The sequence below is a fragment of the Melitaea cinxia genome, chromosome 11 (genome assembly GCF_905220565.1).
Source record: "Melitaea cinxia chromosome 11, ilMelCinx1.1, whole genome shotgun sequence".
NCBI classification, from domain to species: domain Eukaryota; kingdom Metazoa; phylum Arthropoda; class Insecta; order Lepidoptera; family Nymphalidae; genus Melitaea; species Melitaea cinxia.
In genome coordinates this window covers 7298683-7324384 of record NC_059404.1, presented here as the reverse complement: position 1 = coordinate 7324384, position 25702 = coordinate 7298683, and the positions used below count along the sequence as shown (strand labels likewise).

At 43.0% G+C, this 25702-nt stretch overlaps 1 protein-coding gene and 1 long non-coding RNA gene across 3 annotated transcripts; both read right to left on the bottom strand.

Moving 5' to 3' along the window:
- Positions 1–119: 119 nt before the first annotated feature.
- LOC123657902 lies at positions 120–21988 on the bottom strand. The gene is made up of 3 exons (XR_006743798.1): positions 21978–21988; positions 9065–9070; positions 120–260 (listed from the first exon to the last, which is right to left on the bottom strand). It is a non-coding gene; the product is annotated as an uncharacterized LOC123657902 (long non-coding RNA).
- LOC123657896 (protein N-lysine methyltransferase METTL21D-like) lies at positions 19194–20823 on the bottom strand. Of its 2 annotated transcripts, none has more exons than XM_045593387.1 (3): positions 20265–20823; positions 19993–20188; positions 19194–19805 (listed from the first exon to the last, which is right to left on the bottom strand). In XM_045593387.1, the coding sequence occupies exons 1-3, from the start codon at positions 20519–20521 to the stop codon at positions 19575–19577; spliced, it is 684 nt and encodes a 227-aa protein (XP_045449343.1). In that variant the 5' UTR covers positions 20522–20823; the 3' UTR covers positions 19194–19574. The 2 variants fall into 2 exon arrangements, with proteins under 2 accessions (XP_045449343.1, XP_045449344.1); XM_045593388.1 differs by having other exon boundaries at positions 20110–20188.
- Positions 21989–25702: the final 3714 nt, after the last annotated feature.

Genomic DNA, 25702 nt, shown 5'->3' with positions numbered 1-25702 from the left:
GCGTGACCTAAACGCAACCTGCAAATGGTCGAAGTGACCCAGCGATCGGCGTGTCTAAAACGGAAAAACCATGGTCGTCTAGGGATTTCTGGTTGCAGGCTTGCATAGTATTTACCTTTTACCATTTTGGATGATATCCAAGATGATGTCCACGAATTGGCCAACCGAGTATTCGCTGCAACACCAAGATCATAACAGAAATTTTTATAGTGAGCATGGGAGCCGATTTGGATGGCAGATTTGGCACATGAATCCGCAGTCTCGTTGCCGGGAATATCAGAGTGACTGGGAATCCAAACAAGAGTGATCTGCAAACCTTTCTGATGACATAAAAACAAAACTTCCCTGATCTTTAAAATAATGACAAATCTTTTTCTGCTACGAAACGGGTTTTCCTTAATTGCTAATAGGCAACTTAAGGAGTCAGTCAAAATTACGGTTTGTCTTAAATCGTGGGAGTGGGCATATAAAATAGCTTCCAAAATAGCGACGGCTTCACCGGTGAAGACCGATGATTCAGGCGGGCACTTAAACTGTAAAATAATTTTGAATTTTGGGATCCAGCAGGCTGCGCCAACGCAGCTATTTGCTGACAGTTTAGACGCATCGGTATAAATAAGTAGATGATCGGACCAATTTTGATGAACTACATAATTAAAGAGAGACTTAGTGTTCGGGGAACCTTTGATAAGACCAAGGTTTGTAACAATGACAGGACGATATACAAGAGCTTTATAGGGAATAGAAAAAAGAGGATTTATAGGCAGTTGAATATATGGATTTGGAAGTTTAGTAAAGTACAACATTCGTTTTAAATGTGGCTTATAGTCAATGTCAAAACTTTTCGACATTGACAGTGCGTTCCATTAAAGGTCCATAACGCCATCGACCACGACCGCTAAAATTGCTGTGCCCTTCCATAACGTAAAAAGCGCCGCGGGCGTTGTAGACCAATTTTATAAGTGTAACGTATATTTGAGCGCTGTCAACTATGTTGTGTGGTAACGGCAGTAAAGAATATAGCCACCCTTCTCTTCCCGTTGGTGCAAACGGATAACACAGTTCCACTACCACCTTGGAACTTAAAAAGCCGACCGATGTCGGGATAACCATCCAACGGCTGGCTTTGAGGAGCAGCAGCGTCTTCGGTGCGACAAAGCTAGCCCTGCGGTCACCAACCCGCCTGCCCAGTGTGGTGAAATGGTGATGACTATGGGTAACACATATGACGCGACAGGCTGAAGTGAGCTGTCAGCTGTATGCTCGCAGTATAGCGGTGGTGAACCTGCAGCGGTAGGGGTTGTGAACTTGTGAGTAAATATTTCTCATGGATTGGAGTGAAGCTTAATTAAACATGGATTCCAGCGAATACCCTCCCTCCCGTTCCAGCTTGCAAATGTAATAATTTGTCAAAAAAAGTACCAGGCTATAGATATGATGAAAAAATATGCCAGTATAATTTCCCAAAAAGAACAGAAAAGATGTTATTTCAAGAAGTTAGCTATCGTGAGAACGAATACTGCTTTCATGAGAATCGCAAAGAAATTTAAATCGTACCTTTAGATAAACAGGTGCAGTACGTATAGGATTTAATAGAATTAGAGTAAAGTAGGCTAAGAATATGCGTGTTTCTGCAAAAGCGAATTGGGAGCCAGTTGAGGTTTTACAATCAGAGATATCTTATCTTATTCCGAGAGATTTTATTTACAAAGTCCAAACATGAATCGTATAACTTCTGTAAATTTTGTAAGTTCTATAGTTTTTTATTTGGAACTTTCAGCAGGGATAAAGCGATAATCGATGTCATTAGTTAATATTTTATTTTGCTTTAATACTAATCTATATTGTAAAACAAAGTGTGGCTACCTACCACATCGAACTATTATTACGTAAGTAGTAATAGTAATTCAATGAGGCTACTACAAGACAACTTACCTGATACCTTTACCATTTAACCTTACCGATACCTTTACCATTTAACCTTACCGATACCTTTACCTTAAAAATACCTTCACCGTTCATAACCTTTACCATTATACCGTTACCAAGATACATTGACGTGTTCGTGAAACAGAAAGCACATAGCTCTGAAAAGAGCTGTTTTAATGTTCGTGAAACAAGATTGTTAGCTCTGAAAAGAACTGTTGGAAAATAGCACAGCACACCATGCAAGCGGATGCACCAGCAATCACACGCACAAGTCTTCAAGCTAACTTGCACGTATTCTTCATGCATATCTTCACGAAGTACAATCACGCCGCCGCCGAGTGAAGTACACGTCAGAGATCCGTTCGCCGCGCCGATCGCCGCCGAAAAGAGCGATCCACGGGAACGTGTTCTATTTATAGATATCGCTCTGCGCTACCGTGCCTCCGACTTGCGACGAAGCGCATGAGTAATCGACAGCGGCACGCGCGGAGAAAGAGAGCCACGCGCGAGAAAGAGACGCAAGGCTTCGACAATAAACCTTCGCGATTGGTCATAAAAACTAATCAACTATTGTGATACTTACTTTTTATTGTAAATTATTTTATATAAATATTACTATTTTTTATGCAAATATATTCGATCGACACCTTCTGATCAAGACTTTCATTGCGACACTACAACAGTCCCTAAAGTGGTGACCCCGACGTGATACGAAGAATCCCTGCTAGTAAAGAAGAAGAATCCCTGCTCGTGAAAAATGGATAAATCAAGAACCACCGAATCCCTGCCCGCCGCAGCCGCCACCGCCGACCAGCCGTCAGAAATCGCGAGCATTTCGCTTTCACTGCGAATTCCACCTTTCTGGCGCGACCGTGTCCGATTATGGTTCTACAGCTTCGAAGCCGCCACTCACGACCAGAAGAAAGGCGAACAACAACTAGCGCAAATGGTAATCGCTCGACTAGAGAAGCAAGATATCGAACAAATATCGGACCTTCTCTACAATCCACCCGAATCCAAGCCATACCAAGCGATTAAAGAACGTCTCATCACTGCATACGAAGAGTCAGACAACCGGCAATTTCAAAAGCTCTTGTCAGAAATGGAACTAGGGGATCAGAAACCATCACACCTACTACGACGAATGCGCGATCTCGCCCGCGATAGAATCCCTGATGCCACGCTACGCATCCTATGGACCAACCACCTACCACCACACATCCGCTCAGTTCTAGCCGTGAGCGATTCCTTCAGCACGAAGACTGCGTTGGAAGAACTCGCACTGCTCGCTGACAAGATGCTAGAACAACACCGCGAAGTCGCCGCTGTCAGCACAACACTACCACCTCATACGTCCGCATCTCAGAATATTGATACAAACTTCCTAATAAACGAAATAAGAAAACTCTCCATAGAAATCGCTGAATTGAAATCAAGACAACCGCAACATAATTTCAGAAGAAACCGTTCTCGAAGCCGCTCCTACAACCCTCGATATAAATCTCGATCGAGAGACAACACACCATCGTCAGCGTGCTATTACCACCAACGTTACGGTGCCCAGGCAAGAAATTGCAGGTCACCATGTTCCTTCGCGTCTAAAGGAAAGCAGTCGGAAAACTAGAGAGAACGCTGGCAGAGGCGGAATCCGGCGCTCAAGAATACTCCTACCGCCTATTTGTCACAGACAAGAAAACAGGAATATCTTTCTTGGTAGACACGGGAGCTAACATATCCGTTCTACCTAGAAAAAAAACTCACTTCACTACACCGCTGCCATTCAAACTCTACGCCGCTAACAACACCACTATATCGACATACGGTGAAAAAACACTCGAACTAGACCTCAGCCTTCGCCGTCCATACAAGTGGAAGTTCATAGTCGCCGACGTGTCAAAGCCGATACTAGGAGCCGATTTTCTAAAACATCATCAACTCATCGTCGATCTAAAAAATAAGAAACTCATCGATAACGTTACTAACTTAACAGTCAAAGCACCCGTTCGAGCTACAACTATACCTACAGTACGAAGCATAGACAGCAATAATATTTACCACGATATTCTCTCAGAATTCCCCGGCATAACAAGACTGACTGCAATGAACATAAATGACAGCAAGATCAACGTTCAGCACTACATCGAAACCGAAGGACCACCCGTACATTGTCGTGCACGTCCTATACCACCGCATCGCTATGAACAAGTCAGGAAAGAATTCCAAAACATGATGGAACAAGGTCTATGTCGCCCCAGCAAGAGTCCATGGGCGTCACCCCTTCACGTCGTACCGAAAAAGAACGGAGACATACGCGTCTGTGGTGACTATCGCCGTCTAAACGCTATCACCAAGGCCGATCGATATCCCGTACCACGTGTCAAAGACTTCACATATCAACTCGCTGGGAAGACAATATTTTCAACAATAGACCTTAACAGAGCATACCAACAACTCCGCGTTCGCGAAGAGGATATTGAAAAGACTGCTATAATAACGCCAATGGGACTATTCGAATTCCCGAGAATGTGTCCAGGTTTAAAAAAACGCAGGGCAGACATTCCAGCGATTCATACATCAAGTATTAAGCGGACTGCCTTACGTATTTCCTTTCATCGACGACGTACTTCTTGCATCTGAAAACGAAGATCTTCACCGAGAACACCTCAGAACCGTGCTACGAAGACTTGAAGAACACGGCATCACAATAAATCCATCGAAATGCCACTTCGGTCAAACAGAAGTTCAATTCTTAGGATACCACGTTTCAAAAGACGGTATTAAACCTCCAGCACAGAAGATCGACATCATCACGAAGTATCCGAAACCTACGAACATCGAAGAGTTACGTCGTTTCCTCGGTATGTTAAATTTTTATCGCGACCACATACCTAACGCCGCATCTATTCAAGCGCCACTCAATGCATACCTACACAACGTTAAGAAGCGAGACAAGACTGTCATACAATGGACCGAAGAGTCAACACAAGCATTCGAAGCATGCAAAAACAGCATCAGCAACGCTGCTTTGCTTGCTCACCCGTCACATAAAGCTACGTATGCGTTATTCTGCGACGCGTCCGACAAGTCAGCTGGCGCCGTCTTACAACAATACGTAAACAAATCATGGCAACCTCTCGGCTATTATTCAAAAAAATTCTCCGATGCGCAATCAAGATACTCAACATACGACAGAGAACTCCAAGCAATATACATGGCTGTAAAACACTTCCGCAAGATGTTCGAAGGACGACCACTCATCATATTCACCGATCACAAGCCACTTACATTCGCAATGCATAAGGTTAATTCGACTACAGAAACACCAAGACGCACGAGACAGTTATTATTTATTAGCGAATTTACAACCGACATAAGACATGTAAGCGGCAAACAAAACATTGTTGCCGACGCTCTAAGTCGCATAGAAACAATTACATGTCCTTCTGCAATCAATTACGAAGAAATAGCAACCGCACAGCAACAAGATCCTACTATTAAACAATTATTACTTCAAGAAAATATTAATCTAAAGAAAATAACTATCCCGAACACCGATATCGAACTAGGGTCATTGCGCCTGTTCGCGTCCACCGCCCAATTCGCGTCCATTTTACGGATCTCACTTTGAAAAGTCTCGAAATTAAGTATACTAAGACACCAATAAGTCGAAAAATAATTACCGGCTAATACCTCAATGTATAAGAGGCACGTACGCATAGACAAAAGTTCCGTGCGTCCAAGCAATCCTGGGTAAAAAAAATAGTTAGTTAGGGCTGTTCAACAAGAGAGCGCGAAGGCACGGAATAGTGAGAAGAAAATAGTGGGCAGTGGTTCGTTTGAAGGTGAGTCTTTTATTGTTTTATGTTTATTTTGGATACATAGCTGTTTCTAGGCGTTGGTTATGGTAAAAGGAATTATAATAATTATGAATTTGCTTATTTTTTTTATACTTAATAGTTAAAATAAGGTGGACGCGAACTCCTACACCGAATTTATAAAACTTCCACTTTGCGTCCGCAATGGACGCAAACTAAACCTAAAGGAATTAATAAGAAAACTAAATCGCGTCCATTTTTTAAATTAATTCTATAAGTTTAATACATAAAACTAAAAGTTTAATACCTATTCTACTTTGAATGAAATAAGTAATTTCTTTCTTATTTTTTTCTGTTTAAGATGAGTTCTTTGCAGATAAGAAAGAAGAAGGAAAAAAGAACATACACAAAGGAAGATTTAAGGGAAGATTTGCATGACATCCAAGAGAAGAAGAAATCAGTAAGACAAGCACCTATGCAAAAAATATGCTATTACGATATTGGATAAAATCAGTGGGGGCAGACCAAGAGAGTACAAAACTTATCTACACAAATAAATAAAATTAGAGTGTCTGTTTGTAATATTAAAGTAACACCTTTTTACTAAATGTATATTGATTTATACACGGTACATATACCAAAATAAGCAATCTCTTTACTGTATGATGCCCTAATAAGAAGTCAGCTTGAGTATAATGCGGTAGTATGGTCTACACATGAAGTCAAATACAGTCTCATACTGGAACGTGTTCAAAATAAATTCACCAGGTTTCTTTACCATAGGCTTTATTGCGTGTATCCCTTGTATCCCATGATGTATCCAACATTGTTTGTATTGGGCATGGTTGGATACAACAAGTTGGAGACTAGGAGAGAGCTGGCTCTGGCAACTTATATTTTAAAATTATTTCGCGTTATTGTCAATAATCCAGGGGTACTGCAGTGGATAGGTTTGAGCGTACCCGATAGGTATCATCTACAACGAAGACAGCGACCGAGCTTATTTGCAGTACCCCACGGCAGAACCGAGCTAGTGCGCAACGGACCCCTTGCTCGTTCAGTCAGAACGCTAAACTTGGTGGCTGACACACTAGACCTTTTTCCTTATTCGTGGAGTGAATTCGCAAAAGTCACTTTGTATATAATATGTTATGAGAAATGAATTTAATATTTTTATATTTATTATTGTTTTGTTTTTAGTATTATGTTCAAGTCAGCCAATTCTTTTTTAATTATAGTTTAACATTTTTTTCCTTTCGCTTTTTGTCTCCTTTACTATGTCTAATGAATTGGGTTATGCCTGTAATATTAGATGTAAGAAAATAAAATAAATAAATAAATAAAAACATTTTTTAGAATTTTTGTCTGTCTGTCTGTCTGTTTGCTCCGGCTAATTACTGAAACGACTGGACTGATTTTGACGTTACCATCTAGATAGCCAATGAAATAAGGAGTAAATTAGGCTACTTTTATTTTAGAAATTTATTTATTTTGTAATTCTACGAGCAGAACAATATTTTTTTATCATAATTATAATTATAATTACACGCGAATGAAGTCGCGAGCACAGCTAGTATCAAATAAAACCAAGTAACGAAGAAGAAAACAGTGGTATTATTAATATTTAATGCGAATGGAGATATGTGTGCACCTCGTATTTTGTTTCCATAATTATTATTAATCAAGGCTGATCTTTGTGGTGCTGTGTGCTTACGGCATCAAAGAATATAAACACCCCCTCTCTTCCCGTGGGTGTCGTAAGAGGCGACTAAGTTCCTGTACTACCTCGGAACTTAAAAAGCCGACCGATGGCGGGATATCCATCCAACTGCTGGCTTTGAAATACACAGGACGAAGACGGGCAGCAGCGTCTTCGGTACGACAATGCCAGGCCTGCGGTCACCAACCCGTCTGCCCAGCGTAGTGACTATGGGCAAAACATAGGAGTGAACTTGTCGAGGCCTATGTCCAGTAGTCGACTGCGAAAGGCTGCTGTGATTGTAATTGCAGGCTGATCTTTAGCTTGCTTACATTCCTTTAAAATTCACAGAACAGATAATTGTTGAATTTTAAAAGTGGAATCACTATTTACTGACTACATAGGTACCTAATTTGTTTTTTAATTTTAAGTTCTATCAATGTTTAGAAGATTAGAGTAAATAGGTGTATTATTTTCTTTATAGTGATTTATTAATGTTAATATGTTGATTTTTAAATAACAATAATTCTTCAATAAATAAATTATTAAAATCGAATGTCTCTTTACATTATTATAAAAATATCACCTCTTTATTCCTTTTCTAAACTGGTGGACGCGAAGTGGTCCAGCGGGTGGACGCAAATTGGATTTTATGGACGCAAACTGGGTAAATCACCTAATTCTGACGTTTGTATTTAAATAAAATAATAACAAGATGTTTCGAACAAAACTGAAAATTAATCTTTAAATAGACTATATAATGAACACAGTAAATAAATTTTTCATAGAAATTAGTGCGGGAACATTTTTATTTTCTTTTTCAAACTTGCCAACTGCACTAAGTGGACGCGAACAGGCGCAATGACCCTATATTGTGAAACTTCATCATCGCATATACGACCATACATACCCGAACAACATCGACAACATGTATTTAGAAGCGTACATAACATAAGCCACCCTGGAACGCGTACGACACGAAAGATGATATCACAAAAATATTTTTGGCCGTCAATGAATAGCGACATATCAATATGGACTAGAAGCTGCATCGATTGTCAAAAAAATAAGATTCAACGACATACACACAGTGCTACATCAAAATTCCCGCCTACAGAACGTTTTCAACATATTCACGTCGATATCGTAGGACCTTTACCTACTACAGCGCAAGGTTACCGCTATCTCATAACAATGATCGACAGAGAAACAAAATGGCCCGAAGCGATACCTACCGACGATATAACAGCTGAGACCGTCGCCGAAGCTATCTACAAACACTGGATAGTAAGATTCGGATGTCCATCAACACTAACTAGTGATCAAGGCCGTCAATTCGAAAGTCAACTATTTAATAACTTAATGAAAATTATGGGAATAACAAAAAATCGTACAACTCCGTATCATCCGCATAGCAACGGTATAGTCGAACGCTGGCATCGCACATTAAAAGCCGCGCTACGCACGAAACTCTCAATTACAAGGTCATGGATCGACGAGCTACCTACTGTACTACTCGGATTACGAGCCACCCTACGCACAGACGCCGAAGTTAGCCCAGCCGAACTTACGTACGGCTATAACCTACGTCTACCGGGTGATTTTTTCACTACATCGATACCTACAACTACGGACGACTATACTTACGTAAACAAGATAAGAACGGCAATAGAACAAAATAGACCGCAAGCAGCGACGACGCATCATAATAGCAAGCAATCTATTTTTATACATAAAGATCTACGCAACTGCAGCCACGTATTCGTTAGAGTCGACGCAATTAAAAAACCTTTACAACCACCCTACGAAGGACCGTATCGCGTAATAAGAAGAACAGAGAAAGTATATACGATACAACTACAAAATCGCGAAACTAACATCTCAATAGATCGTCTCAAGCCCGCTTACTTATTACAAGAAAACATACCTAACGATACGTCACTACAAAATAGTACCTCGCCACAGAATACTTCCGACAAGCCGCACGGCAGCGTGACGTCACAACCGACTACGAATAATAATAAAGTCACAACGCGAGCCGGCCGCTCCGTCAAGCTTCCAGTACGTTTCACTTGAGGGGGAGCACTGTGGCTACCTACCACATCGAACTATTATTACGTAAGTAGTAATAGTAATTCAATGAGGCTACTACAAGACAACTTACCTGATACCTTTACCATTTAACCTTACCGATACCTTTACCATTTAACCTTACCGATACCTTTACCTTAAAAATACCTTCACCGTTCATAACCTTTACCATTATACCGTTACCAAGATACATTGACGTGTTCGTGAAACAGAAAGCACATAGCTCTGAAAAGAGCTGTTTTAATGTTCGTGAAACAAGATTGTTAGCTCTGAAAAGAACTGTTGGAAAATAGCACAGCACACCATGCAAGCGGATGCACCAGCAATCACACGCACAAGTCTTCAAGCTAACTTGCACGTATTCTTCATGCATATCTTCACGAAGTACAATCACGCCGCCGCCGAGTGAAGTACACGTCAGAGATCCGTTCGCCGCGCCGATCGCCGCCGAAAAGAGCGATCCATTTTTTTTTTTTTTTTTTTTTTTTCGAATTGTGGAGTGCTGTTGGCCCTAGCGGCCTTTACAGCGTCACCGGTGAGAGGGGCCGGGCACTTAGGCAAGCCGGCCGCGAAGGAAGAATGGGAGCCCTCTGGGAGGGCTCGGAGGGGAAAGACGCCCGCCCTAAGGGTGTCTCCTAGCGAGATCGCACCTCGGCTTAGAGCGTCGTCGGAGTGGAGGAGGCGCTATGCGGAGCGCTGAGACGGCTTACGGACGGTCAGCTACGCGCCTAGGCGCGTGCGAGCCGTCAGAACGCGGGGACCTCGCCCTCGCCGGCGGGGGCGGTGTGTGTGTGTGTCCTGTGTGTGGTGGTGTATATGGCGTTAAGCGCCGTGATCCTATCGTCAGGGTCGGTTAAGACGTGCATGGGACGCCTTTGTACGGTCTGTAAGTTACCTCTACCTACGTATTTGCAAGCCTCTGCTACAAGAGGATTTGGGTGACTGCGCGCTCTCTCAAAATACGCTGTAGCGAGTATTTTGAGGTGCTTCGCGATTGAATCGATCTTAAGGTCGCGATGTAAGTCGACATTACGCACGTACCACGGCGAGTACGTGGCAGTGCGCAGAAACTTATTCTGAATGATTTGGAGCCTATGGATGAGGGTTGGCGCCACATGAGCGAAGACGGGGCACGCGTAAGTCATAATAGGTCGTATGCAGGCCTTGTATAATGTCGTCTTATTTCTAAGAGACATTTTACTCCTCCCGCATAGCAGTGTGTGCAGTCGGCCTAATATGAAAGCTGCCCTGTTTCGGACCCGGTTAATGTGGGCTCTGAATGTAAGTTTACTATCGAGTATAACGCCTAGGTATTTTGTTTCCTTTAGCCAAGGAATCGGGGTGCCAAATAGGGTTATTTTCCCGGGTCGACCTTTTGTCCAGAAGACGCGTCTGGTGTGCTTGACAAAGTGCACTGCTGCACTCTTTTCGGGATTTACTTCGATTCTCCATTTCCTAAACCACTCACCGAGGGCGGTGGCCGCGGATTGGAGTCGAGAAGTTATAGCCTCGACGGAGGTGCCGGTCGTGAAAATGGCCGTGTCATCGGCGAATAGGGCCAGCTTGGTGGCTTTATTTTTGGGAATCGGGATGTCATTCGTGTACAACGAATACAGAAGCGGTGAAAGCACCGAGCCCTGAGGGACTCCGGCGCGAATAGGACGGGGCGAAGACAGAGTGCCGTCGACCCGATATCTGAAGGTACGATTTGACAAGAAGTCTCGTATGATGCGCACGAGATTATCTGGCAGCTCTAGTTGATAGAGCTTGTATATCAAGCCGTTATGCCAGACTTTGTCGAATGCCTTAGCGACATCGAAGAATAGAGCCCCCGTAGTGTGAGTACGGGATGTGGCGAAACCTTTTAGGATGTGCTCCGTTAAGCGGTGCACCTGGTGGACTGAGGAGTGATGGGCTCGAAACCCGAATTGCTCGTCGATGAGCGGTGAACGCATTTGTTGCGTGGCAGCCTTGAGGCGGGTGTGGATAATTTTCTCATACACCTTACCGAGGGTGTTGAGAAGACTAATGGGTCGATAGCTCGAAGGGAGGTTCCTGGGTTTTCCAGGTTTGGGGATTCCTATCACGGTCGCCTCTTTCCACTGATCGGGGAACGAGCAACCGGCCAGAAGGGCGTTGTAAATCATGACGAGCAGCATGATAAGCTGCTGAGGAAGGCGTTTGAGCGTCTTGTTGGTGATTCGGTCGGGACCCGGGGCTTTTTTCGCATGGAGTTCCTTAATGATCGATTCAACTTCTTCCACCGTCGTCGGTGGAAGCGTTTCGTTGGATGGCGGTGAGGCCGCCCTACGTTCGACGAACCCGTCCACCGTCGAGAGGTGTATGGGATCGCACGGCTCAGTGCTTGGGGAGCATTGGCTCTCCAGACTACTCGCAAGGCACTCGGCCTTGTCCAGGTCGTCGAGGGCTGGTGGGAGATTCGGCCTAATGAGGGGAGGTGTAGAGGCTACGGTGACGCCACGGAGTCTCTTCGCCCACGACCAGTAAGCGGTGTGCGACGGGGTGAGTTCTCCTAGACGTCTACTGTAGTAGTCATCCCTGAGGTCGGCGAAGCGAGCTTTCACCTCCCTCTGTAGGGAACGGAGTTTCCTCCGATTGTCGTCAGTCGGGTAAGAGTCATGGGCTCTGGTTTGTGCGTTTTTACGCCTAATGAGGTCTCTTAACTCCTCTGGGAGCTGCCAACGCTCGCCCGGGCGGATTGGCATCTCCCGAGAGCAGTCATCGATCTTATTTTTAATAAAGGAAGTTAATTTTGACGCGGCCGCTTTAGCTACGTCTACCGAATCGATTGTGTCGGGTATACCTTCAAGGTGATCTGAGTCTAGGGAGCTAAGCTCTGATTCGAGCTTTTTCCAGTCTATGACTGTTTTGACGGGTTGGTGGAGATCCGTATCTGGTCCTAGCTGGATTAGGACGGGGCGATGGTCTGAGTCTAGCTCTGATAGTGTCTCGATAGAGCGTAACTGGAGTGTTACGCCCTTGACGATAGCTATGTCGAGCACGTCTGGTGAGTCATTTGTTCCCCTAACTGGATAGCGAGTGGGAGTCATGGGCGCTAGGACATCTATGTCTAGAGTGGGGAGTGACGTCAGTCTGTCTAGTTCTGTTCCTCTGCTATTTCTCGTGCGGGAGTTCCAGCGGGGGTGTTTACTATTTAGGTCGCCGGCCAGAAGGACCGCGCTACCTGTTGAGAGTAGCGACCTAATGTCGCTCTCGAGCAGTCTTTTAGTGGGAGATAGATAAACTGACGCGATGGTAATGGCCTGGTGGCCCGTCATACTGAGTCGACACAATGATGCTTCGATTTCGCTAAGCGGCGGAGGGTCTAACGGCACGCAGTGCAACGACTTTTTGTAATAGATAAGAGTGCCGCCGAGTGCGGTGACTCTGTCGTTTCGAACAAAATTATAATTAGGCACATAAGGTGCTCTATGACCCGGTTTGAGAAAAGTCTCTTGCACTAGCATGACGTCGACCGGGTGTTCCCTCAAAAATTGACACACTAAGTCGAGTTGTGGTCCAAGGCCGTTTGCATTGAAAGTAATGACACTGAGCGAACGTGGTTTTACCCTAGCTTTATCCGTCATATTAGTTTTAAACGTCAAAGGTCTCTAGTACCGCTGCCATGCGGTCTAATTGTGTGCGGACTTCGGCTAAGTAAGCCTTCATCCGTTTGACCTCGTCTTTCATGGGAGTCGGTTCGACTACCGACTGTGTGGGGATAGCCTTTACGTAGGATAAAGGCTTGTTCCAAGCGTTAGCCTTAGGGGCTACGCTTGCGGCCTGAGGGGCCTTATTGTGGGTCGGGGGGGCTTTCGAAACCACCTGCTGGGTTTTGATGCCTGCCTGTTGGGGCTTAGGAGCCTCCTGTGGGGCCGGCGATACCTCTGTGGTGGTTCCAGGGGTCGGCTTCCTCTTTTGAGAGGTCGCTCTACCGCGCGTTTCCCTCGGGCGACGCTTGCGCGGTGCCCGCGGGCAACCTCGGTAGTTTGCGGGGTGTCCGTCTTGCTTGCACAACACGCAACTGGGTGGGACTTCGGGGTCGGGGACCTTACGGGGGCAGTCAGTGGTGCCATGGTCACCTAGGCACTTAACGCACCTAGGATTTGCGTAACAGTTACGGGCGGAGTGCCCGTAGAATTGGCAGCGGTGACACTGGCCGGGTTCGCCCCGGTTTTTGGGGACCTCTACGGTAAGCCCGGAGAGGTGGCAGACGGTTTTAATATTAAATATGGTTTTCCCCTCAGGAGAGAGAGATAGAACGACTAGCACCATGGGATACGGCGCTTTTGTACGTGGATGGTACATACGCGAGACTTGTTTAACGGGGTATTTCTGGCCCAGGAGGTCCGTCTTTATGTCCTCCGTGCTCAGTTCAGAGGGTAAACCGCGGATGACTACGCGTAGTTGACGTTCGTCATCTAGCGCGTATGTGTGGAATGAGATTTTCTCCTGTCTAAGGAGAGACGTGAGGCGACGGTGGGTTTCCGAGTCCTTAACTGTGACTCGGATTCCCTGGTACGTGGATTTTGCCGACTCTGGGCAGATGTTTTTGATCTCCATTTTTTTGGAGATGGAGCTCCATGCCGCTTTGTCTTGGATATAGACTGGCGGTGGTTTTTTCGGAGCTCGAGCGGACGAGGGCGCTGAAGGCGCGGAGAGCGAATCACTCGCTGAAGTGGTGGGGCGTGTTGCGGGGGGAGCCGCGGGAGCGGCGGGTGTGGGGTGTGCGGGGGCTTCGCTGCGTGTTGTGTTCGCGCAACGTTTGGATGGCAGCGGCGTAATAGAGGCCTTAACCTTCTTACGCTTTCTACTCTTTAAGACGGGCTCGAACCCGTCTGAGTCGGAGGAGGCCGGAGAAGCCGGCCTCGACTCCTGGGACGAGATGCTACAATCGGAATCACATGCTAACTCCATTTCGTAGTTGCCTCGGTCTTCGTCCCTTTCAGGAGAAGCCGGGCCATCAGGAATCGAACCCGATACGTCTCTCTCTATTTCGTTAGTAAGGTCATTATACACTTCGGGGTATTTACGCTGGAGAAGGCTCAGAAGCTTCTCCATTGTTTTGCTTAGTGCGTCCATAGTGGACGCGGGGAATTACTAATGAAGACAAAAGGAATTTTGTATCTCCCCTGCCGTGAGGCAGGGGCGAGTGAGTACCTACTTGTGTACCCTAATGTCTCTGCCCTTAGGTGGCCGAGATGTGTGCCTAAGACTAACCTGTACCTCCGAGTGTGTTGATCGGCTCCGGGAGAAGCAGATCCGCGCGCGCGAAGATACTATTATAGTCCTTTGCACTTATATTGTCCGAGTACACTACACTGCAAGTCCGACAGTCTTTTGACCTATCACACGAACACTGCTCTACACTGACCTAACGATAGTTCGAAAGTCCAATGTCCGTAGCACTGCACTGGTGAAAGTCCAAAAGTCCGTAGCACTGCACTGTAGCTCGGCGAGTTGCTCTCTCCAAGAGCGAAGCGGGGGCGACTGGGAAGTCGCCGGCTGGGCTCGCGGTCACGCTTGGAGCGGACGCGAGCGGTCGGCTGGAGCCGAGAGGGTGCGTGTGAATCGCACAGCGGGCGGTCGGCGGGGACCGGGGGCGCGCGTGTGAACGCGCAGCGGGCGGTCAGCGGGGACCGGGGGCGTGCGTGTGATCGCACAGCGGGCGGTCGGCGGGGACCGGGGGGGCGCTAGTGAGCGCGCGGCGAACTGTGCCTGCGTAGACGTCCGACTAGGTCGGGATGTGGCGGCAGACTCTAGAGCGATCCACGGGAACGTGTTCTATTTATAGATATCGCTCTGCGCTACCGTGCCTCCGACTTGCGACGAAGCGCATGAGTAATCGACAGCGGCACGCGCGGAGAAAGAGAGCCACGCGCGAGAAAGAGACGCAAGGCTTCGAAAATAAACCTTCGCGATTGGTCATAAAAACTAATCAACTATTGTGATACTTACTTTTTATTGTAAATTATTTTATATAAATATTACTATTTTTTATGCAAATATATTCGATCGACACCTTCTGATCAAGACTTTCATTGCGACACTACAACAGTCCCTAAAAAAGTATTTCGCTGCGTCTGTCCGTTTGGCTATTAAAACTAAGAACGGATTTTCACTAATAGACAAAGTAGTTAATGAGGAATGTGTTAATGATTTATAGCACGTTTACAAGGATACATTATTATTCTCTATCTTTTATACATATATGTTAGGTACCTTTAGCATTTCATGCACACAATGACAATCACTTATACAATATATTTTACAATCCCTGCTAATATTATAAACATGAATGTAAGTTTGTTTGTTTCGCTTTCACATGATCCTGCTGAAAATTCCAAATATAAAACGATAATTTGTTTGCCGACCGTTATATAAAAAAGCGACTCTTTCCCGCATAAAGGTACACATGTCACTTCATATACTTTTGTCGACGTTTTAAAATCAGTGTAATGTTAGATCAGCAATTAACGCTTTAGCCTGTAATATCCCATAGCTGGGGATAAGCCTCTTTCCCCATGTAGGAGAAGGATCAGAGCTTAATCTACCACACTGCTCCAATGCGGGTAGGCGGATACATTCGTTACTATGAGTAATGATTGCTATCAGGTGTACATAATAACAACCAAGACCAACGTGCGACGTTTAACGTGCTCTCCGGGGCACGGTGGGGAGAACCATAATGACTACACAAACACCCAGACTACGGCAAACATCTGTGTGGCCAATACAAATGTTGATAAACCCGCAACCGCCAGCGCAACAATCACAAGCCAAGTACTGTGACCGTTGCCACAACACGTCGCCTGACCAGCAGTTTAGTTTGTCCATAATCTGACAACTACAGAATTTACAAATATTTATTGCTGTTGAGAATCTTTACATGCAATTCTAAATATATTTAGTCTGTTTATTTAATGTGTTTTAAAATCCCAGCAAATAAAGTATTCTTCTTCTTCTTCTTTTTCTTTGGCTCCCTGAACGATTTGCCAATATCTGAGTGAAGCTTAGTTTACTTTATAAGAATTGTTAAGTTAGGACAGAAAACTTTGCTTTGTGTAAGGCTTTGTAGGAGCACAAGTCGTAAGAGCAAAAATAAAGACTAAGGAATGAATCAGAAAAAACGTCAGTGTTGTTGCCAGTTTTTCACAATTTTAAGTGCTGAATTAGTATCTGAAACAAAAGACAAACAAACATGTATAAACATTGGTTAGTAGGGTTAATCAAGACACAAAGTGCTACAATCTAATGTTTTTTTGATTAATATATGTACATAAAATATCAATAAAATGAGAGTAAACTAATGATAAAAAAGACCTCAGGTTAGTTGGGCGTGGTGTAGTAGGTGGAAGAACATTATAGAGGGAAAACTGGAGTTTTGGAGTGTTAAAAAATATGTGTTAAGAGTGCCTTCCTCAAGACCACATTTGCAAAGTGGACTTTACTCTAATTTTGTGAAGGAAGACAGGGGTGCAAGAATGACCTAACCTTATGCGCAGACAGTTGAGGTTACCCACTTACTAGCCTTTCTATACTTGAAAAACCATGGTTTGACAAGAATGGATCCCTGTACACTAGCATAGAACTTTCCTTTTGTTACACTTGAATGAGACCAGAATTCAGCCCAATCACGCATCATTTGTGTCTTTGCTAATGAAATCAAGTCATGGCTATAGACTTTGTAGTGGCTGAGGCCACCTGATGTTGTCGCTTCTTTTGCGAAAAAATCTATTTTCTCATTCCCTATAATACCACTGTGAGCCGGAATCCAAACCATCTCGACACGTATGTTTTGTGCCAGATGATATGGAGGAGATGTCTAATTTTGAGAATAAAAGGGAGCTTAAATTTAGACTTGAATGGATTATATAAAATACTCTGCAGGCAGCTTCTGGAGTCCGATAATATAATGTAGTTGTTTAATTGGTGTGACTCGATAAACGAAAGAGCCTCCAAGATAGCCACAGCTTACCCAGTAAAAACTGAGGAGGCAGGAGGCATTTCGCAGTTCAGAACTACATTAACTCTCGGAATCCAGACAACTGATCCTATACATCCCTGTTCAGAAAGCTTAGAAGAGTTTGTGAATAAATGATACCAATCTTTGTAATATATGTTTATGGCATAGTTAAATTGCTGATTTGCTAAATGGGATCCCTTATCTATACCGAGATTGAAAGAAATATTGGGAAGCAGAACTAAAGCATCGAATGGAACCTCGTAAATAGTTTAGATTCTACACTGACGGACAGGGAAAGGAAGGCCAATAAATTTATTATAGCTTTTAATTAGACATGGGGGAGATTTGTGAGACCAGTAGGATGAAGAAAGAACTAATTGAGAGAGTAGGTGTAGTCTATAGCTGACAGAGGATGGGAAGAGAGTTGGAGGGTTTTAAAGAGAAATCGGTCTGAGAGGTCTTGGCGTCGCAAGTGTAGAGGAGGTTGTTGAACCTCCTCATTCCACCTGTAGAGCGTTAATAGGGAGGACTTCATGGCACCTAATATTACGCGGAGCGCTTTTGATTGAATTTTGTCTAGTTCGCGTATAATAGTTTTATGACATGGCTCCAGGATAAAAGATCCGTAGTCAAGATGGCTACGTATCAGAGCGTTATATATAACTTTTTGTGTACATGGGTGGGAGCCTCACCCACGCCTCACCAGACCCCAGAGAGACATCTCATAATGTTTAAGTTTTTTTCACATTTTCTTGGGACATGATTTATGTTGTGGACTCCTGTCATTTTGGAATCCAAAAAGGCACCCAAGAATTTAACTTTATCTGAAACCGGAAAAACCTGATTATTGATAGTTATAGCTAAATTAGGGGTGTTTCTTGAGCGGGAAAAAACACTTCTACTTTTTTCCACAGAAATACTAAATTTGAGGTTAATAAATACCCTAGTGTTATACCTCGTTGGATAGCTGATAAAATGTAGATGTTTTTAAGCACATATGCAGAGCAAGTGCCATAATAATTTTTTGAGATATCCAGAAAAGAAAAACATTTTATTATTATTATTTTTTTTTTATAATTTGTACTTATTTTCTTAAGTTTCGATCGTCTACAACGACCCATTTAGTTAACTTACGTGCAATTTTAGTCATTGAGGTCATTAAGCATCTCATTCTTCATGTAAAAAACCAAAAAAAATAATCATAAGAGTCAAAAAAATTAAAAATATCCAATTCAATAGCCGAAAATTTGGGCATTTTCATAAAAAAAATTAAAACTCGAATATCTCGAAAACGGTTAAGTTTAGGATGGAGGGTTCCATAGTGAAATCATTCAGAAATGTGTACTACACCTTAACGGATCTAGGTCGACTTTTCCTGTAATCCTGTATAATACCTACAACACAAACAACTAACAGGTAACTATACAAAACACAACAACAATAACGAAAACAGTTATTACAAGGTTACTATCATATCCTTGCAACTAGTACTTAGCCTCAAGCAGGAAGTCTACAGTGTATTCCAAATAAAGTTTTAATTCCTATACATATTCTTCAAATCTTTAATAATATACAAAAAAACTCTAGACTGCTTAGCCTTCAAATCGCTACTTTAACCAAAATGTATCGATACCTATGTTTTATCATAAATTAATAAAATAAAAGATTTGACTGAATAAATACTTCATTTTATTTAGGCCATCTTTTCATAAATTATTGTTATTATTTTTTCCTTTTGATAATAAAGGTGCGTCATTATTCTTTTTGAAAGGATATAGTTGCAACACATCAATATTAATGAGGATTTACATTCCTCTGCTTTACTATATCCAATTAATATTATATGTCTATGCATAAAGATTTATGATTACAAATTTAATCTTATAATAAAGAGATTTCACTAACATTAATATTTCAAAGATCAACTTCTATTAAGTGTTTTTAAATGTTTATTTAATTTTAACATGTTCTTATTTTTGTCTTCTAATATTTTCCTTTGTACATCTTTTGTGCTCATTCAGGCAGGTTACCATACATCATAACTGTATAAATATCATTTTTTTATAATTTTTAATAAAAGTATGTCTGAGCTTCTGTAGTTGATGTGTTGTTGTTCCTCGGGAATCTTTTCAATGTAGAAAGACTCACTTAGCTTCTCATAAAATACATTCCATAACTTCTTTTGGATCTCTGAATCCCTTATTTCTTGAGTTAGATATATTGTTGGTTTCTTTTTGACTGTATTATTTAAACATTGTAAGGTTTCTATAAGAGGACTGATAGCCTGAAAAATTATTAAGAAATAAAATACCTGTGTTATATTTATCACTAAATGTTAATTCTACAAGCCGATAGCAAAATCAATAGTTAAGTTAGTTAATAAAAGGATTATTAATTTAGCTTGAATATTAATAAAAAACAAAACCGGAAAATTAGAAGCAATTGATAATAAATTTTAATGTTATTATTACATCTTCATAATAAACACAATCAGCTAAAACAATCATATCGAATTCTTGTTTATGAATTTCAGAATTTTTGTCACCCCATATTAAAGATTCTGCTATAGCATATCCTCCCATACTAACAATTTTCTGTTTATTTTCTGATATGTTCAGACGAAGCAAGGGCAGCGCTTCAGGTAAGTCTGTGAGTGTGACTTGGGCCCTAAAAACACAATATTGTAAGACTAGATTAAAACACAAACTTCAGATTATAAAAAAATGTAACTAATAATGCTGACCCCAACGTAGCTGCTGTAAGCCCAACAACGCCTAATCCAGATCCTAATTCTAAAACTCTGATCCCACTCAAAAAGTCAGGCTTACACTGACACATTGTTTCGAGATATTTGGCGAGTACTAGAGAAGCATCCCATACAACACAATTTACGTCCCCTTCTAACTTTTGGAATATTTTTAGGGTCTTTAAACATACTTCAATATCTATTTCTCTAGGAAATAAGTCATTTAGTTGAAAGCAGGAAGTTCTATGAGACATTTTATTGATTTCCTACTTTACGATTTATACACTTAGCCCAATTAAAACCTTTACGATACGACTTATTCTACCTATGATAGAAAATATTGATTCAAAGATTTTGTTAAAACAAAGAATTCATCTGATAGTAGTTATATTAATGATACAAATTTTTAATTGAACTAGATTCAAATATATATAAATAAATATTTCACTTGTAATTAATATTAAAAATCAATTTAATTGGGAACTCGCTAATAGACTTCCAAATTTTCTATTGCACAAAATCCGCTACTACTGTGTATTTGTATACTGTCAGTGTCAGTGTCAATATTTCAAGCATAGATTATAAGCGTTCCACTCTTCTTGGTTCCACTAAAGGCCCGCAACGCTAGCGACCACGACGCATATTTGAGCGCTGTCAGGGTGTCAGGTGTCAGCTGTATGCTCGCAATATGAAAGCATATTGAAACATGCAGCTGTAGTGGTTGTGAGTAAATATTTCGCATGGATTAAAGTAAAACTGAATTCAACATGGATTCTCGGGAATTTATTGTTGCGCTTTTGCCGAACCGGATGAGAAATAACATTCACAATTTTCCATTGTCAGTTGTCTTTTTTAAATTCCCACCACGTTTTGATGAAAGCCAACTCTGATCCACTTATATTGAGTGGGCGAAGTGGGCGCGATATGATCATGAACAGTGACGCTATCTATAAAGTCTTAAGGTTAGTTTACACTTTGATTAGTGCAAGTGCAGGTGCTTAGCAATTACGAGTGCAAGTGCTTAGTGCTTGTTGTGTTCAATACTCTTTTGCTCCTGCGTTGGGCGTCGAACAGCAAGTATGGACGAACAAAAACAAGCGCGCTTGCTATGGCAAGAAATACTTTGAAAAATATTAAACGCGGTAGTGTATGAAACTGAAGACTTCTCAGGCTCTTTTAATTTAATATTTAGGGTATTTACAATTATAAAGACATTCATGTATAAGATACTCCTGTACAAATTTGTAGGTCACATCTTCGGTCCACTTCGACATTTTTCCTTTTTAACCCCCAACGTAAAAAGAGGGGTGTTATAAGTTTGACGTTTCTGTCTGTCTGTGGCTCCGTAGCTCGCGAACGGATGAAGCGATTTCAATTTGGTTTTTATTTTGTATGAAAGGTGAGCTACGGGCGAGTTTTTAGATATGTTTGATAAAAATCGGTTGAGTCGTTTAAAGTTGTGGGGGGTGAAAGAGGGGAAGAATAACCGAATGTCTAATAATATAATCTATTGTGGTCTCAAATGAAAGCACATCACGTACACATTACAAAATAATGTGTTCAATGAAAATCGGTTGAACCCTGAAAAAACTCGGGGGGTAAAAGTGGGGAAAATAGCCAATTATTAACAACTTAACAAAATCTACATTATAATAAGTGTACCTATAAAAAGTATAAAATAGAAATTAAATTAAAAACTACAAAAACCACAACACAATAGCCTCAGTTACCTTTAAAAAGTAAAAAATAATTAAAGAAACTCGATCTTAAAGTACCTAAGTGTGTGTGCAGGGGGTTTTAAAAATTTAGGAATCCAAGGAAAAATAAAAGACTGAGATCTTACTATGAGCAGTGCTAGCAGTATATTAACTAAATAATTTTTGTTCACCGTCACTTCCGATCGGCTGACGCCTTACCAAATAAAAAAAGCAATCGCGTCTTGAAGCGAAGTTGAGCCTGATGCTTCAACACTAAGTATGTACGAGTATTAATAATTCTAAAAAAAATACATTGCGTTGGGGGACCACTCCAAACCTAACAATTCAATGACAATTAGTCTAAACTAACCTTTTTTTTTTTTTTTTTTTTTTTTTTTTTTTTTTTTTTTTTTTTTTTTTTTTTTTTTTTTTTACGTGGGGAAAATCCATCATGGATACCCTCCAGCGCGGGGGCGCCAGAGGGTTATGTCAGACTCCTACTGACTAAAAACCACCACGTGTGAGCAGTCGTCCGCCTGGGTGGGGCGAGAGGGGTCGCGCTAGCATTCGCCACCTCGCCTCAGCGGTAGGCCCGGACAAAGCTTCCGGGCCCCGGCATGATGGTGGGGTGGCCTCGCTCACAACAAGGCCACCCCCAGACGTATGGGGTCGTGTCGTCCGGCCGGCCGAAGTCCCCCGACTATCGGCCGCCGACCCCACTATTACGAGGGGGGGAGGAGGTGGGGAAAACGGCTTCTCCTTGCCCCCGTACGTCTGCGCCGGAGTGGGCCAGCAGAGGCGTCTTCCTCTCTGGCCCGCTCCGCGGTCTCCTTCTGCGTCATTACCTCTTCGCAGAAGGAGACCACCGCCTGCCACGATCTCTCGCTGTCAAGCATGGCCTTTACGACACTCGGCAGCGAGAGATCCCGTCCGATAACCGCTGAAAGCGTGCGCCGCTGCGGTTCCCAAGTGGCGCACGCCTCCAGCGTGTGGAGCGCCGTATCTTCTGGCGCTCCACACTCGTGGCAGGCTGGAGTCGCCTCCCGTCTCGCGATTTGGTGCAGGTACTTACCGAAGCACCCATGTCCGGAAAGCACCTGCACCAGACGGAAGGTCAGCGGCCCGAACCGCCGCCTCACCCACTTCCGGAGGACCGGCTTCACTGCGTCCACCGTCCACTGCCCGGGGACTGGTGAAGCCAAGTCCTCCGTCCACCGCCGCAACAGGGTGTCCTGCGCCAGCCTCTGCATGCGTGCGAGCTCCTCCCACGTAGGAGACTCCCCCCGGGATCTCCTCGCCGCCACAAAATGATATGTTTCGGCGAGGATCTCCGCAGTCTAAACTAACCTAACTTAACTAAGTAACATAGATGAATTTAAAAATAAAATTAAGAAAAGAAAACTTTTATAAAATTACTTCAAAATATTGCGTTTCGGATACGACCGTCAACGACGTCTGCTCAAATAATAAGGCTCAGATAAAAGACTTAGGTAGGCATGTGATACTAATGAAAAAATAAATCATCATCATCATTTCAGCCTATCACAGTCCACTGCTGGACATAGGCCTGCCGTTCACGCCGCCTACAAGTTCACGCCGAAAATGGCGTGAACTCAAGTGTTTTGCCCATAGTCACTACGCTGGGCAGGCGAGTTGGTGACCGCAGGACTGGCTTTGTCGCACCGAAGACGCTGCTGCCCGTCTTAGGTCTGTGTATTTCAAAGATAGCAATTTGATGGTTATCCCGCCATCGGTCGGCTTTTTAAGTTCCAAGGTGGTAGTGGAACTGTGTTATCCCTTAAGGGGCCTACTCAAAGCACTGCCTGCAGGGCCCTGCTTGCAGTGCCACTGCCGATCGTATTGTATGTATGCATGCAGGGCCGATATTTTAATTGTTCACCCTGTCGCAGGGCCGCAGTGTCGTTCTGCCAGCCCGACACACGATCTCCCCACTCCGTAAACTGCAATCAGGGACATGTGTAGCTCGGTCGGGCCGATTTAGACCACCATTTTGTTTACGTCGGTACATTGCGACGTTTGTCTACTCTATTTGACCTGGGGTTTGTCTTGTCAGTGAGTAGCAATTAATCAGTTTGTTGGTTTGGTTTTATTATATTATTTGTTTGGCTCTGTTTTCTTCAAGAAAAATGAGCCAGCGAGAAAAAGACGTGTGGAGGGACGTAATCTAATTGTATAGGGATTTGCCATGTCTTTGGAAAACTAACCACGATCATTATCATAACAAAGATATGCGGTCGCAGGCTATGTCGCTTTTACATGAAAAATATAAAACTTTTTTACACCAGTGCTTCCTTTTTTTCTTTTGAACGCTACAAGTACTCAATACAGTCAAACCCAATGCTATTTTTTGGTGTTTGAATAATGTAGGAGCCATTTATAAAAACTGACGAATTTAGGCAAGGACAAAGAGAACACAAGTGAACACGACAACGTATGCCGCGTAAATGATTTGCAGTGCTTTGTGGAGCAACATCCTCTGCGGCAGTAACTGCAAGCAGGCCCTGCAGGCAGTGCTTTGAGTAGGCCCCTTTAGTCGCCTCATACGACAGCCACGGGAAGAGAGGGAGTAGCTATATTCTTCACTACCGTAGCCACACGGCAGAAAAAAAAATATAAAAAAATTGTAGGTAATAAATTATTATATATATTGATTTTATATTCGGTCTAGCGACCGTGGAGCCGTCTATAGTGAGTCCTTTACAGCACTCGTAACTATTCAAAGTTTCACATTACAATGAATTCTTTGACAGGAGACGACACCATGCTGTTATTAATTCGTACGATTTATTTTTAAAATCATCATATCAAAAATTTCGACCTAGCGGGTACATCGTTCCATAGCTTAATTGGCTAAAGCACCGACACGGTAAGTCGGAGATGCAGGTTCGATCCCCGCTGGAACGGTCGATTTATGATATGATATTTAAAAAAAAATGTTTAGAATTCTACATCAATGTTATTTTGGCCATTAAAGAGTATATAAGGGGTGTAGATTTATTATATCATTATCATTGATTTTGACACTATTGAAAGTCATTGATTCAAATTTATGAATGAAAACGGTAATCTACCAAAGTTACTACAATACAAAAGTACTAAGTGGATTATTAAGCATTTAATTTAATTGAGTTAAAGCTTTTGTTGAATTATTAATTCATAGATTAGAATCTTAGAAATCAATTTCTTATGTTATCATCTTCATCATTACTTCAGCCTATAAACATAGGCCTTCCTACAAGTACGCGCTAAAAATGGCATGAACTCGTGCGTTTTGCCCACTCACCACGCTGTGCAGGCGGGTTGGTGAACACAGAGCTTGCTTTTCTTCGGCCTGTGTATTTGGAAACTAGCAGTTGGATGGTTATCCCGCCATCGGTCGGCTTTAACAGTTCCAAGGTCTTAGTAGACCTATTTTTTTTTAGCGTCGGGAAAATCCTCATGGACACCCTCCGGCGCGTGGGCCCTGGAGGGGATTCAGACTTTCACTGAATAAAAAACCGCCACGTGTGTCCGCCTAGGCACCTATGTGGCGGGGTCACGGGGATGCTGTACCATGCTTCCGCAAACCCCACCGGCGCTTGCCCTTGCGGGCCCACCGCGGTGCAAAGCGCTTTGGAAGGCACGCTCGAACACGAAGCGCGCCCTCCCCGACTTGGGACCGTGCAATGCGGACAACGAATCCCCCGACCCATCGCCCGCTTGACAAAGTCCAGGGTG